This window comes from Bos javanicus, chromosome 4 (genome assembly GCF_032452875.1).
Source record: "Bos javanicus breed banteng chromosome 4, ARS-OSU_banteng_1.0, whole genome shotgun sequence".
Lineage (NCBI taxonomy): Eukaryota > Metazoa > Chordata > Mammalia > Artiodactyla > Bovidae > Bos > Bos javanicus.
The window spans coordinates 51,561,628-51,577,292 of NC_083871.1; the positions used below are offsets into that span (position 1 = coordinate 51,561,628).

Below are 15,665 nucleotides of genomic sequence, written 5' to 3' on the forward strand. Positions count from 1 at the left end.
CCCTGATGCTGGGAAAGATTGAAGGCAGGAGGAGAAGGGGACGACAGAGGATGAGATGGCTGGATGGCATCACCGACTCAATGGACATGAGTTTGGGTAAACTCTGGCAGTTGATGATGGACAGGGAGGCCTGGTGTGCTGCGGTTCATGGGGTCGCAAAGAGTCGGACATGACTGACTGACTGAACTGAACTGAGAGTTACAAAGTACCATAAGCGTATGTTACTCTTCCAAAATGTTTGAATAAACTCTAAGTAACAACTTTTATTTAAAAAAAAATACATAAGAGAAGAAAGAAGAAATACCCCCCAAAGACAAAAATATTAATAGGGTTTATGGACTTATGCTGGCACACAGCTGTTGAATTGGAAAAAAGTGGGTACATTTGATATGAAGACAATGAAAACTGAGGAGAAAAAAATGTTAGACCAGATAATACTACAAATTCAGGTATATGTCCTCTATTCAGCCACAGATAAAAATAAACCTGGAGTAAACAGGTTTTGAGTAGCCTAGTCCTACTGTGATTAATCTTTTGTTCAGCATCCATTTAGAACTTAGATATTCACTATCTACTAGATTATTTGGAACTTGCTGATAAAACTACAATGTATTATGTTTATATATTTTATCCCTGCAGCAGTGTTACAGGTTTTTGCATAATGTCAGCCATTTCACATTCAATCATGATTTATTCATTCAACAAATATTTACTAAGCACCTACTATCATGGCCCTACATGTCTTCAGGTTCCACATCTGTAGATTCAACCAACGGGGGAAGGAAAATATTCACCAAAAAAAATTTTTCAAAAAGTTTCAAAGAGCAAAACTTGAATTTTTCATGTGCTGGCAACTATTACATAAAATTCACATTTTATTAGGCATTATAAGTAATCTAGAGAGATAATCATGATGGTGTGATCACTCATCTAGAGCCAGACATTCTGGAATGTGAAGTCAAGTGGGCCTTAGAAAGCATCACTACGAACAAAGCTAGTGGAGGTGACAGAATTCCAGTTGAGCTATTTCAAATCCTGAAAGATGATGCTGTGAAAGTGCTGCACTCAATATGCCAGCACATTTGGAAAACTCAGCAGTGGCCACAGGACTGGAAAAGGTCAGCTTTCATTCCAATCTCAAAGAAAGGCAATGCCAAAGAAAGCTCAAACTACCACATAATTGCACTCATCTCACATGCTAGTAAAGTAATGCTCAAAATTCTCCAAGCCAGACTTCAGCAATACGTGAACCATGAACTTCCTGATGTTCAAACTGGTTTTAGAAAAGGCAGAGGAACCAGAGACCAAATTGCCAACATCCCCTGGATCATGGAAAAAGCAAGAGAGTTCCAGAAAAACATCTATTTCTGCTTCATTGACTATGCCAAAGCCTTTGACTTTGTGGATCACAATAAACTGTGGAAAATTCTGAAAGAGATGAGAATACCAGACCACCTGATCTGCCTCTTGAGAAATGTGTATGCAGGTCAGGAAGCAACAGTTAGAACTGGACATGGAACAACAGACTGGTTCCAAATAGGAAAAGGAGTTCATCAAGGCTGTATATTGTCACCCTGCTTATTTAACTTATATGCAGAGTACATCATGAGAAACGCTGGGCTGGAAGAAGCACAAGCTGGAATCAAGATTGCCAGGAGAAATATCAATAACCTCAGATATGCAGATGACACCACCCTTATGGCAGAAGGTGAAGAGGAACTAAAAAGCTTCTTGATGAAAGTGAAAGTAGAGAGTGAAAAAGTTGGCTTAAAGCTCAACATTCAGAAAACGAAGATCATGGCATCCAGTCCCATCACTTCATGGGAAATAGACGGGGAAACAGTGGAAACAATGTCAGACTTTCTTTTTTGGGCTCCAAAATCACTGCAGATGGTGACTGCAGCCATGAAATTAAAAGATGCTTACTCCTTGGAAGGAAAGTTATGACCAACCTAGATAGAATATTCAAAAGGAGAGACATTACTTTGCCAAAAAAGGTCCGTCTGGTCAAGGCTATGGTTTTTCCTGTGGTCATGTATGGATGTGAGAGTTGGACTGTGAAGAAGACTGAGCACCAAAGAATTGATGCTTTTGAACTGTGGTGTTGGAGAAGACTCTTGAGAGTCCAAGGGAGACTGCAAGGAGATCCAACCAGTCCATTCTGAAGATCAGCCCTGGGATTTCTTTGGAGGGAATGATGCTAAAGCTGAAACTCCAGTACTTTGGCCACCTCATGTGAAGAGTTGACTCATTGGAAAAGACTGATGCTGGGAGGGATTGGGGGCAGGAGGAGAAGGGGACGACAGAGGATGAGATGGCTGGATGGCATCACTGACTCGATGGACGTGAGTCTGAGTGAACTCCGGGAGTTGGTGATGGACTGGGAGGCCTGGCGTGCTGTGATTCATGGGGTTGCAAAGAGTCAGACACAACTGAGTGACTGAACTGAACTGAACTGAAAGTAAATATATGTAGGTTATTTGCATATAATATAACATTTGGTATAAGGGACTTGAGCATCCATAAAGTTTGGTATCCATAGGGGATCTACCAAGGGACAGACTTTATTCTGTTTATTTATCATAACCAGAACGAACCAAACAAAAACAAAAAACAAAAGTAATACTGCCTTAATGGCACTTACATATACTAAGTGCTCAATAATAGAAGCTGGTGCTTGATCTTGGAAATGTGAATCTGCTACTTTCACTATCCTAATTCTTTGAATAAAACCAAGAAACAATAAGGCTAAACACCTTATTTGCCTTGAAACTTCAAAAGAAATTCAATGAGTTTAATGAAAATAAAGTAAACGAATTATAAGTCTACTCGACTATTTTATTTTGGTGCTGTTAAAAAGTAGTTGCTTCTCTTTCTTTTTTGCCAACTCCCTTTCCCTTTCCCCCTCATCTGGTATCAGATCCTGTACTGCTGGCACAAGACTCTGTCCAGCTCATTCACAGATTGTTGTTGGTCCAAGAAGTAAGCATGTGACTCAAAAGTTTCTGGGATTTTTCACTTTTGGAAAAAAGACTCTTTCCTCAGTGGTCTGTAAAGACATGAAAAAAGCGTTCTGAGGACCACTGCATGGAGGAAGCCAATCTGAGACAATAAAACCAGTTCCTGGTTCCACTGAGTCCCTAACGGCAGTTCTGTCCCTAAGCTTTTACACAGATAGACTACATGAGTCAATACATTTCCTCTTTTTATTTACTTAAGCTACTTGATTGGATTCCCGTCACTAGCAATCAAAAGGATTGTAACCAATACTCTTTAAAAAGAAGACTTCTTTACAATGGGAAACACTGTTTTTGGGGAAGCTGGGAGTATGGACCCAAGTTTGAATCAGAGCTCAGCCATTTATTAGCTGGAAAATTTATCTCTCTGAGCCTCAATTTGCTCTTCTATAAGATAGAGATAATGATACTTTCCTTCCAGAGAGGCTAAGAGGAGATACCATACCTGGCATTCAACATGTGCTCAAAAATATGAAACTTCTACATATTCTTGACATCCAACTGCCTTTACCCTAAGATTTCTGAGTATGCGTATCTGTATTCACGATTTAAGATTCTAGAGGCAAATATACACAACTTGCTTCATAAAGATGTTGTTTCGGTCTTCACAAAATCCACTTAATGTTCTTTAAGTGACAGATAGCTTCTCAGAATTCCAATATGTATTTTTCAAAAAATAAAAAAGATCTTTTCCCAGGGAAATGGTTTTCTTTCATCCCTTCTATGGTTAATTCTTAATTGATCAAGACTTCATCAAGAAAATAGGATGTTCCTATTATAAATACCCCATTTTAAGAATTAGGCCCTCCAATAGTAGTTCTCTAGTCTCTAATAATATTAATTTCTCTCTTCAACTAATAAACAATGTTCATGAACATACCTTTCCAATTTTTCAGATAGATTGTCAGCAGAATCAGAAGAAGAGATATGGTATATGTCTGACAATTCCAAGCGCTGTCTGTATCCTTTCTTCAAAATTGGTCTGGTCCAGCTAAAATAAAGAGAGGAGAAACAGATATAACTGTTAACTTGATCTCCAATGTAGACTTGAAATCAGATAAAGTTTCAAATTTTCTAGCATGTGGAAAAGAGCCGCACATAAATATGAGAATAAAGTAAGGCATCTTCTATGAATATCAGAGATTCATATCTCACAGAACTCAACTGTATAAAACATCAACACCTCTGAACTGACATGACTATAGCTTTTTCTAAAAGGATTAGGAATGGTGGTAGAATCTTTCCCAGAGAGGAAAAAAAAGAAAACTGCTAAACATTCTATACTAAAAGTATAAAAATCTGAAAGGAAGGGCGGGAAGGAGAGAGGTGGGAAGAAATTTCCCTAAAATAACCAGATATTAAAAGTTTATAGTTTGTTGAAGTCCAGCCTCTACAAAATGATCTATGAATGATAAGACAGACACTCAAACAACACCCAACATATCATAGTACAAACTCCTCAGCAATGTGCTATTTGTGGAATGAACTAACTGTAGCTGGAGGGCTAATGAGTAGTGTGTGTCAATTTGTTGACTTAATCATCACCCCTGAATGACGGTGGGGATCATAATTTTCTTGTGTTTGTCTCCTCATCTTACAACAGTTACGCACTTTGGCCCGCTACATATCTAATAAATAACAATTTATGATGGAAGCTGGCCTGGTAAATGATTAGGCAGGATACTGCAGTTATTTTCAAGTACACGTTTCTAACTATTGTGAATAAGGCAAAATAATCTTCACAGAGAGGCTTTCCAGGTGGCTCAGTAGTAAAGAATCTGCCTGCCAATACAGGAGATGTGGGTTTAATCCCTGGGTGGAGAAGATTCCCTGGAGAAGGAAATGGAAACTCACTCCACTCTCCTTGTCTGAGGAACCCAATGGACAGAGGAGCCTGATGGGCTACAGTCCATGGGGTTGCAAAGAGTCAGACACAACCTAGCAAATAAACAACAACAACAATCTTCACAGAGGTGAGAAAATCTAAAAACAAAACAAAGAAAAGGGAAAACAAAGAGGAAGGAGGGAGGGGCAGGAAAACTGTTAAAGAAATTATGTACAAAAAGAGACTTCTAAATGAAAGTTGTTGAGCAAATGAGACCTTTCTCATGTGAAATGTCATGTATTTATTAACAAAATGAATTGAAGTTGAAATTAGTGATTCTCTGGAATCAAGATTGCTGGGAGAAATATCAATAACCACAGATATGCAGATGACACCACCTTTATGGCAGAGAGTGAAGAGGAACTAAAAAGCCTCTTGATGAAAGTGAAAGAGGAGAGTGAAAAAGTTGGCTTAAAGCTCAACATTCAGAAAACAAAGATCTGGCATCTGGTCCCATCACTTCATGGGAAATAGATGGGGAAAAGGTGGAAACAGTGTCAGACTTTATTTTTCTGGGCTCCAAAATCACTGCAGATGGTGACTGCAGCCATGAAATTAAAAGACGCTTACTCCTTGGAAGAAAAGTTATGACCAACCTAGATAGCATATCAAAAAGCAGAGACGTTACTTTGCCAACAAAGTCCATTTAGTCAATGCTATGGTTTTTCCAGTGGTCATGTATGAATGTGAGAGTGGACTGTGAAGAAAGCTGAGCGCTGAAGAATTGATGCGTTTGAACTGTGGTGTTGGAGAAGTCTCTTGAGAGTCCCTTGGACTGCAAGGAGATCCAACAAGTCCATTCTAAAGGAGATCAGTCCTGGGTGTTCTTTGGAAGGACTGATGCTAAAGCTGAAACTCCAGTACTTTGGCCACCTCATGTGAAGAGTTGACTTACTGGAAAAGACTCTGATGCTGGGAAGGATTGGGGGCAGGAGGAGAAGGGGACAACAGAGGATGAGATGGTTGGATGGCATCACTGACTCGATGGACATCAGTTTGAGTGAGCTCCGGGAGTTGGTGACGGACAGGGAGGCCTGGTGTGCTGTGATTCATGGGGTCGCAAAGAGTCAGACATGACTGAGCGACTGAACTGAACTGAACATATGTTTTTACTCTTACTATCTTTCTTTTCTTCAGAGAGTTCTAAAGTTCGGTGTCACTGAGAATTTGGTAATATCAAGGCATGTCACCCATCAAAAATTAAAAGAGTGTTTTAGCAGTATCTGAGAGGCCAAATAAACTCATGACAGCAAAGTATTCTAGCAAAGCTATTCTGAATAAAAAGAAGAAATGCTATGCCAAACACAAACATTTTGACATTGTTTCAGGGCAAAACTACAAAAGGCTCTATGTCTACCTTCGCCACTCCCACCCAACGGGTCCAGATTCTTGTTTACACTTCCCTGGTCTTCACCCCTTCCCTGCATTCCTGGTGTATCTACAACTTGTCCTTCCTTAAAATTCAACTGAATTACAACCCAGCTCAAAGGTTCAGGAGTTTCACCAACCATTTCTGACCAAGATATCAACAAGTGACAATGGCTTAATATGTCAGGTTTTTTTCATTTTTACTTGCAATGTTTGCATCTTAACAAGAGCCTTCAAATCTCAACAAAGGATGATAGTAAGGTTCATCTTTATTGCCCATTGTGATCCATTGCCAGTTTTTCAGAGAGAACAAGAACAAAAATATTGAGGACAGTCTGAACACAGTAAAGAAGTCCCATGATCTAGCATCTACAGTGGGCATTGTCTGAGAGAGTGTTGGCACACCCACCTGGTGCTTGCCATCCAGTAGCAAGCATAAGCACTGGAGCCACATTTGCTGATACAGGGGTCGGTGAGAGTGTGAAAAATCTGGGGCAGCAATTTTAGGATATAAACTCTATTCTGTTAGTTATAAGCCTTTGTAAAATAAAGTCAATAAGTGAAAAGCTGAAGCAAGTGTTTACTACTAATAAAAAAATTATGTGTGTACAGCACTTTCACAAACACTAGCATATTGTCATTTTAATTTGAAAGTCTTGATAGGTAGGCAGAACAAAGAGATGACTGCCTTACTTTAACCATAAAGGAATGGAGGCTCAAAGATGCTAAATTTGTTTGTTACTAAATGGCAAAAACTATATTTTACCACATTCTTCTGACATCATCCCTTCCTTTACCATGTTCAGCTTTTATTGTCTAGGAAAATTAAGCTTGGTGGGTTATTCTGGACAGAGTATGGAAGGAGGGTCTAGCAGCAGGGAAATCAAAAGCTAGCAAACTGCAGGCAATGATATGGTGTGCTAGCATGTCTTCACCCATGCCTTCCTCAGAAAAACAAAAGGTGACTTATGGCATCGGCCAGTTTCTGTGTTGTAAATGCTCCCACCATGACCAGTTTCAAGCCATCAAATGTGAAGTCACTGAGCACCAAGTTGGGAAGAGATACACAGTTGCATATTATAATATAGTGTGATTACCATTCAGATACAATCAACTAACCTCAGTAGCATAGATAATAATGAATAGGCAGCAATAACTTTTGAGTTTTTATTATCTTTATTTAACATAATTTATTTCAATTAATTTTTAATACTAGTTGTGCTTAACAACCAGCTCACGAAGTTCCTGAAAATTTAACAATCAGCTCAACCAGAAAAGGGCCAACTTGACCTCGCGGATTCAATCTCTGGGTCAGGAAGATCCCGTGGAGAAGGAAATGGCAACCCACTCCTCTAATCTTACCCAGAAAACCCCATGGACAGAGGAGCCTGGTGGGCTGCAGTCCATGAGGTCGCAAAAGAGTTGGATAGACTGAGTGACTAAACAACAACAGCAAAAAATGGAAAATTTAGAAGAGAAAAATATACTCCCTCTATTGCTAAAACTTTCATTTTCAGTATGTTTAAAATTGTTAAAATATGAAACTAAATTTACAAATAAAGAGAATCTCACTAACTGTAAATATTATAATACCATAGACATTTGCAGGAAGTTTAAAAACAATTTTTTCTTTTAAAAACTAATAAACATACATCTTTTGGTCCATATCTAAGACCTGATCACCAATTCCATAAATGACTTTCTAGCTCATTTTAAAGTAACACAATTTGATGGCTACGTTTATAAAAAGCTTCCTTGTGTTATCTGTGCCCATTTTAATACATATATTATAACATTACCTCTAGTCTTGATTATAAAGAGCTCCATAGCCCAGCACCATCAAATCAAACATATTCAGTAGTATTAAGAGTTAGCCATTAATAATGATTAATACAGTTTAGTGTTTCTGACAGATTCATTACAGTAAACCTATATTCATAACCTGAAACAGAAACTTAAGGTTAATTATGAAACCTAAAATCAATTAACTTTAAGCTGCCTGGTAATCAATCACCAGTTAACTGAAAGAATTTATTTTGTGAGATTAAGCCAAAAACAACTGAACAAAATCTCTGCTCCATCATGGAGGTCCCCCTGACTACCTCAAACCAATCCTAAAAATAAAAACAAGCAAATAAAAAAATCCCAGTTATCTATATCTAGACACTCAATGAAATATTAGTTACTGTAAAATTCCAGCCACTGTTTCTTTTGAGTGAGCTTGAGTATGTTCAACATACTTGGATAGAATTTAGGATGACAACTCAGGATACCTACCTCAAAATTTCTTCCATTAAAAAATGAATGAGCATGCAAGTGTTTCATAATAGCTATGGAGGTACACCTGCAATAACCAAAAGCAATAAACCCTGTTCTTCCTCATTTTCCTCAAACCTGCTCTCACCATCCCTTCCCTCATCTCTAACTGATCTTATCCTCCTTTTTTGTTCATAACCTGTAACTGCATATTGAAAATGGATTTATAAATTGAACTTAGAAACTGTGACAGTTTCCAAAGTTTTCACTATTTCTAACAGAAACTCACTAATCATTAATTACAGGGCTGCAGAGATTCTTAAGGTATACAGTTCTTTATATCCTAAAGTTTTCAGTTCAGTTGCTTAGTCATGTCCGACTCTTTGCGACCCCATGAATGGCAGCACACCAGGCCTCCCTGTTCATCACCAACCCCGGACTTTAGTCAAACTCATGTCCATCAAGTCAGTGATGCCATCCAGCCATCTCATCCTTTGTCGTCCCCTTCTCCTCCTGCCCCCAGTCCCTCCCAGCATCAGGGCCTTTTCTAGTGAGTCAACTCTTCGCATGAGGTAGCTAAAGTACTGGAGTTTCAGCTTTAGCATCAGTCCTTCCAAAGAACACCCAAGACTGATCTCCTTTAGAATGGACTGGTTGGATCTCCTTGCAGTCCAAGGGACTCTCAAGAGTCTTCTCCAGCACCACAGTTCAAAACACCACAGTTCTTCGGCGCTCAGCCTTCGTCACAGTCCAACTCTCACATCCATACATGACCACTGGAAAAACCACAGCCTTGACTAGATGGACCTTTGTTGGCAAAGTAATGTCTCCACTTTTGAATATGCTATCTAGGTTGGTCATAACTTCCCTTTCAAGGAGTAAGCGTCTTTTAATTTCATGGCTAAAATCACCATCTGCAGTGATTTTGGAGCCCAGAAAAATAAAGTCTGACACTGTCTCCACTTTCTCCCCATCTATTTCCCATGAAGGGATGGGACCAGATGCCATGATCTTCGTTTTCTGAATGTTGAGCTTTAAGCCAACTTTTTCACTCTCCTCTTTCACTTTCATCAAGAGGCTTTTTAGTTCCTCTTCACTTTCTGCCATACAGGTGGTGTCACCTGCATATCTGAGGTTATTGATATTTCTCCTGGCAATCTTGATTCCAGCTTGTGCTTCTTCCAGCCCAGCGTTTCTCATGATGTACTCTGCATATAAGTTAAATAAGCAGGGTGACAATATACAGCCTTGATGTACTCCTTTTCCTATTTGGAACCAGTCTATTGTTCCATGTCCAGTTCTAACTGTTGCTTCCTGACCTGCATATAGGTTTCTCAAGAGGCAGATCAGGTGGTCTGGTATTCCCATCTCTTGAAGAATTTTCCACAGTTTATTGTGATCCACACAGTCAAAGGCTTTGGCATAGTCAATAAAGCAGAAATAGATGTTTTTCTGGAACTCTCTTGCTTTTTCCATGATCCAGCAGATGTTGGCAATTTGATCTCTGGTTCCTCTGCCTTTTCTAAAACCAGCTTGAACATCTGGAAGTTCACGGTTCACATATTCCTGAAGCCTGGCTTCGAGAATTTTGAGCATAGACCAACACAAAAAATAAAAGTCTAGCACCCAGACCCATTGCACATTTAATAAGAGACTTCAGGTTTTATTAAGAAAAAAATCAATCACTTGATTAAAAAATAAATACACACACAATGAAACTGTATTTAGTTTCATTTCTTAGAATAAAATTTCTGATTTTTGCACAGATGTAGAGTGACTTGTACTTCCTTATGATGAAAAGAATTTTCCAATTATAGACATTATTAAAGCTGTGATTTTTCAAGAAACCTATCCCTGTAAAACCACATAATTAAAGCTTATAATCACCTTCCCATTTGACATTTGGCTTTATTAATCCACCAGAGGCAACTGACATTTTCATCTGCTATAATTTAAGATGAAGGTCAAGTATCAGATCTTTTCAGTTTAAGATGATTTTGTTTGTATAAAACAATGTCTCTACATTATGTAACATTATTTTTTATTTATATAGCCAAGTGAAATAAACAGCAAATTCAAATCCATGGTTGCATGACACATCTCCCAAATACTGACAAATCGATAAACTCAAATGACGAAGACTTTTTCCTTTCTGCATGAAATGATACTTAAGGAACTAATAGAAATTATTGTAAACTGCTTAGTATAGACAAATTTAAATACACTAGAGGTTTTCTCCTCATCCAGTGTATTTACCATGGTTTGAAATCCCTCAAATATGTTGGATAGTCCTAAAGAAAATGCTGAAGTTTAGGAAGAGGAAAGGAGGGGAATCATTTGAACAGACTGTGACAATAAATCTCAAATTTCTGCAGCACGTTTTGCCAGTTTGCTTTAGCTTTTTGAAAAATGGCTATGATGGGAAGAATTGGTTTCCGACCAAAAGTTATTTCATCTCTACAAGGATGTCGTTTTCAATTCATGTAAATAACACTTTAAATGTCACAACTGTTTAACCAACTTAGATCCAGGGTTATTTGTGTCAGATGTGTTTTTCCTCAATGAATTTTAGTAAAGATAAACCTTGAGAAAGTAATGGCATCTAGCCCTCAAAAGTCCTACATAAAACTTGTAGGTTTCAAGAATGTACCTCACAGCTGCAGCACTGGGGTGCAGGTCAAGTCAGTGAGTCTGTCCTCTGACTCCACAAGGTAATTAAACAGTGTTTGCCTTCTTGCTTGCTAAACAAGCTATTTTTGTGTTTGAGAGTTAATTTCTCATGAGGCACTTACCAACAGAACTGTAGAAATTCTTTTTCTTCGTGCAGATGAGTTAACAGTAAATAAATGTAGTCAATGAATTTTAGAAGATTTGGAAAGATGATTATTTGCTGCTCAACAAAAGCCTACAAACCAATCTGAAAAATCTTCCAGAGGCCCACAATTTAAAGCCATGATACAAATCAATTTAACTTCATGCCGAATGAACCTAAACTTAAATAGAAAATTGATAGACCTATTTTATAAGATGCTTCTAAATATAAATGTATCAGGAATGCAAGCATATTAAAACATCTGGCAAAAATACTTTCTTTTTGCTTATCTATATTCAGTAATGTCTAACGGTAAGTATGTATAACTTGAAATAAGAAAGAAGTTCTATTTAATTAAAGAAGAAGGCATATATAATTAGTACTCGCTATGGCTATCTATGCCGGAGAAGGCAATGGCAACCCCCTCCAGTACTCTTATCTGGGAAGTCCCATGGACGGAGGAGCCTGGTGGGCTGCAGTGAGCCTAACGACCATGGGGTCGCTAAGAGTCGGACACGACTGAGCGACTTCACTTTCACTTTTCACTTTCATGCATTGGAGAAGGAAATGGCAACCCACTCCAGTGTTCTTGCCTGGAGAATCCCAGGGACGGGGGAGCCTGGTGGACTACCGTCTATGGGGTCGTACAGAGTTGGACACGACTGAAGCAACTTAGCAGCTGCAGCAGCATGGCTATCTATGCAAATAAACTTTCTAGTCAAATATACCTTAACTCCATGATTTTCACGTAATTTTCACTATAAATTTTAATTCCTATAAACTTTCATTTCTTTCCCGATATAACTGTCTGAGGTAAAACTACCATGAAGACTAAAAAAACTCCACTTAATTTCTACTATAAATCTGTTCTGAAAAAACTGAACTAGTGATTTTAAGTGGAGAAGGCATTGGCACCCCACTCCAGTACTTTTGCCTGGAAAATACCATGGATGGAGGAGCCTGGTAGGCTGCAGCCCATGGGGTCATGAAGAGTCGGACACAACCGTGAGACTTCATTTTCACTTTTCACTTTCATGCATTGGAGAAGGAAATGGCAACCCACTCCAGAGTTCTTGCCTGGAGAATCCCAGGGACTGGGAGCCTGGTGGGCTGCTGTCGATAGGGTTGCACAGAGTTGGACACGACTGAAGCGACTTAGCAGCAGCAGCAGCAGTGATTTTAAGAAGAAAATTTTAAGTTTTAATTCTATTATTTCCCAGGCATGTGACCTTTAAAAAACTCTTATTAAGATCTCTTAGCTGCAGCTCCTCCTGGAAATAACAACTATGACTATTTGGTTTTCATGGGGGTCAGATTCAATGTTGTTCATAAAATATTATAGTTGTAGATTATTATATTGCTTCTTCATAGAATCTACATGGCTTTAATTTCCAGAGCACTAGAGTTTATTATTGGGACTATAACAAAAGTAATAGCTTACATTAGTAGACTATTACTATAATTCTGTAAAATTCTAAGTATTTCACATTCATTATTTCATCTGATCCCCACAATGATTCAAGTCCTAGTTTTATCTAGTTAAGTCCTAGTATTATCTTCATTTTACAGATGAATAACAGGCTGAAGGAGCTTAAATCATTTATCCAGGGCAGAGTTAGAATTTCAAAACAGGACTGTGATACCAAAGCCTACACTTGTACCAAATTTGCCATATTAGGACTAATTTTAGGAAAACAAAAATAATATACCCTTAGGTATAATATGAAAAGCATAAGCAACAACAGAAAAAAAACAATATATTAGACATCATCAAATTATAAAAATTTTATGCCTTAAAGCAGACCATCAAGGAAGTGGAAAAAATAATCCAAAGAATGGGAGAATTTTTTTGCAGATCATACATCCAGTAAGAGATCTGTATGTAGAATATATAAGGAACTCATAACTCAATCATAAAAAGACAACCCAATTTATAAACGGGCAAAGGATCTGAATGGACATTTCTCCAAAAGAGATATATGAACACCCAAAAGCATATGAAAAGATGTTCAACTTCATTAGCTGTTAGAGAAATGCAAATCAAAACCACAATGAGATTCTACTTCATAACCATCAGAATGGCTATAATCTAAAAGACAGGTAACAGGAGGGCGGTCCTAAGATGGCAGAGGAATAGGATGGGGAGACCACTTTCTCCCAACAAATTCATCAAAAGAACATTTAAATGATAAGTAAATTCCACAAAACAACTTCTGAAAGCCGGCAGAGGACATCAGGCACCCAGAAAAGCAGCCCACTGTCTTCGAAAGGAGGTAGGAAAAAATATAAAAGACAAAAAAAGAGACAAAAGAGGTAGGGATGGAGCTCCATCCCAGGAAGGGAGTCTTAAAAGAGAGAAGTTTCCAAACACCAGGAAACACTCTCACTGCCGAGTCTGTGGCGAGCCTTGGAAGCACACAGGGCAACATAACAGGGAGGAAAAAAAAATAAATAATTAAAACCCACAGATTATGAGCCCAACAGTAACTCCCCCAGTGAAGAAGCAGCACAGACGCCTGCACCCGCCACTAGCAAGCAGGGGCTGGGCAGGGAGGCACGGGCTGCATTGCTTAGAGTAAGGACCGGGCCTGAATGCCCTGAAGGCAATCTGAGTGAACTAACTTGGGCTAGCGATAAGTTGCAGCGACCACGCTCTCCAAACACCTCATCACCTGAGCTGCTCGGACCTGGAAAGGGCACAAAAAGCAGGCCCAACTAAGTCTGCGCCTCTGAGAACTACCCAAGTGCCTGAACCTGAGTGGCTTAGAACCGGGAGGTGCATGCAGCCCAGGGCCAGCCTCGGACAGTTCCTGGTAGAGCAACCTAGAGCCTGAACAGTGTGGGCAGGGAAGGCACATGTGCCGTGAGTGGGGGCAGGCCCAGTGTGGCTGAGACACTGCAAGCACACGCCAGTGTTATTTGTTTGCAGCGTCCCTCCCTCCCCACAGCGCAACTGAACAAGTGAGCCTAAAAAAAGTGTCCACCACCACCCACTTTGTGTCAGGGTGGAAAGCAGACACTGAAGAGACCAGCAAACAGAAGCAGCTAAAACAGAGGGAACTGCCTTGGAAGTGACAGGTGCAATAGATTAAAACCCTGTAGTTAGTACTGACTGCATAAGAAGGGGCCTATAGATCTTGAGAAATAGAAGCTGGACCAAGGAACTATCCAAAAATGAACTGACCCCACAATACCCACAACAATACCAGAGAAAGACCTAGATATATTTTTACTATTTTTATGATCATTCTTTTTTTTTTTTAATTTTTAAGTCCTCTATTACTCCTTCAATTCTTTAATTTTCACTTTTATAACCTACTATTACTTTGCAATAAAAAGACCCTATTTTTTAAAGCAAACTTCATATATATATATTTTTTAAATAATTTTTGTGACTTTGTTTTTTCTTTTTTTTCTTCTTTTCTTTAATATTGTATTTTTGAAATTCCAACCTCTACTCTAGATTTTTAATCTTTGCTTTTTGGTATTTGTTATCAATTTTGTACATTTACAAACCCAATCTTCAGTACCCATTTTTCACTTGGGAGCAAGATCACTGGCTTGACTGCTCTCTCCCGCTTTGGACACTCCGTTTTCTCCACCAGGTCACCTCTGTCTCCTCCCTCCCCCTTCTCTTCTCTACCCAACTCTGTGAATCTCTGTGTGTTCCAGATGGTGGAGAACACTTAGGGAACTGATTACTGGCTGGATCTGTCTTGCTCCTTTTGATTCCCCCTTTTATCCTCCTGGCCACCTCTGTCTTCTTCCTCCCTCTTCTCTTCTCTGTTTAACTCTGTGAACATCTCTGAGAGGTCCAGTTGTGGAGTGCACATAAGGAAGTGATTACTGGCTAGCTTGCTCTTTCCTCTTTTGATTCACCTCATCTCATTTGGGTCACCTCTAGCTCCCTCCTCCCTCTTCTCTTCTCCATGTAACTCTGTGAACCTCTCTGGGTGTCCCTCACTGTGGAGAAACTTTTCATCTTTAACCTAGATGTTTTATCAATGGTGCTGTATAGAAGGAGAAGTCTTGAGACTACTGTAAAAATAAGACTGAAAACCAGAAGCAGGAGGCTTAAGTCCAAATCCTGAGAACACCAGAGAACTCCTGACTCCAGGGAACATTAATTGACAGGACCTCATCAAATGTCTCCACACCTACACTGAAACCAAGAACAATCCAAGGGCCAACAAGTTCCATAGCAAGACATACCACACAAATTCTCCAGCAACACAGGAACACAACCCTGAGCTTCAATATGCAGGCTGCCCAAACTTACTTCAAAACCATTGACATGTCATAACTCATTTCTGGACACTTCACTGCA

At 39.1% G+C, this 15,665-nt stretch overlaps 1 protein-coding gene across 2 annotated transcripts in view; it reads right to left on the reverse strand.

Moving 5' to 3' along the window:
* Positions 1–15,665, reverse strand: part of CFTR (CF transmembrane conductance regulator) — a 318,734-nt gene that overhangs the window by 275,216 nt on the left and 27,853 nt on the right. For both annotated transcript variants that reach the window (XR_009735898.1, XM_061414023.1), the window contains exon 2: positions 3,898–4,008. Coding sequence is in view for 1 of the 2 variants with exons in the window: in XM_061414023.1 (XP_061270007.1) it covers positions 3,898–4,008 (111 nt within the window). In the remaining variant the exon portion in view is untranslated. The remainder of the gene's footprint in view (positions 1–3,897; positions 4,009–15,665) is intronic.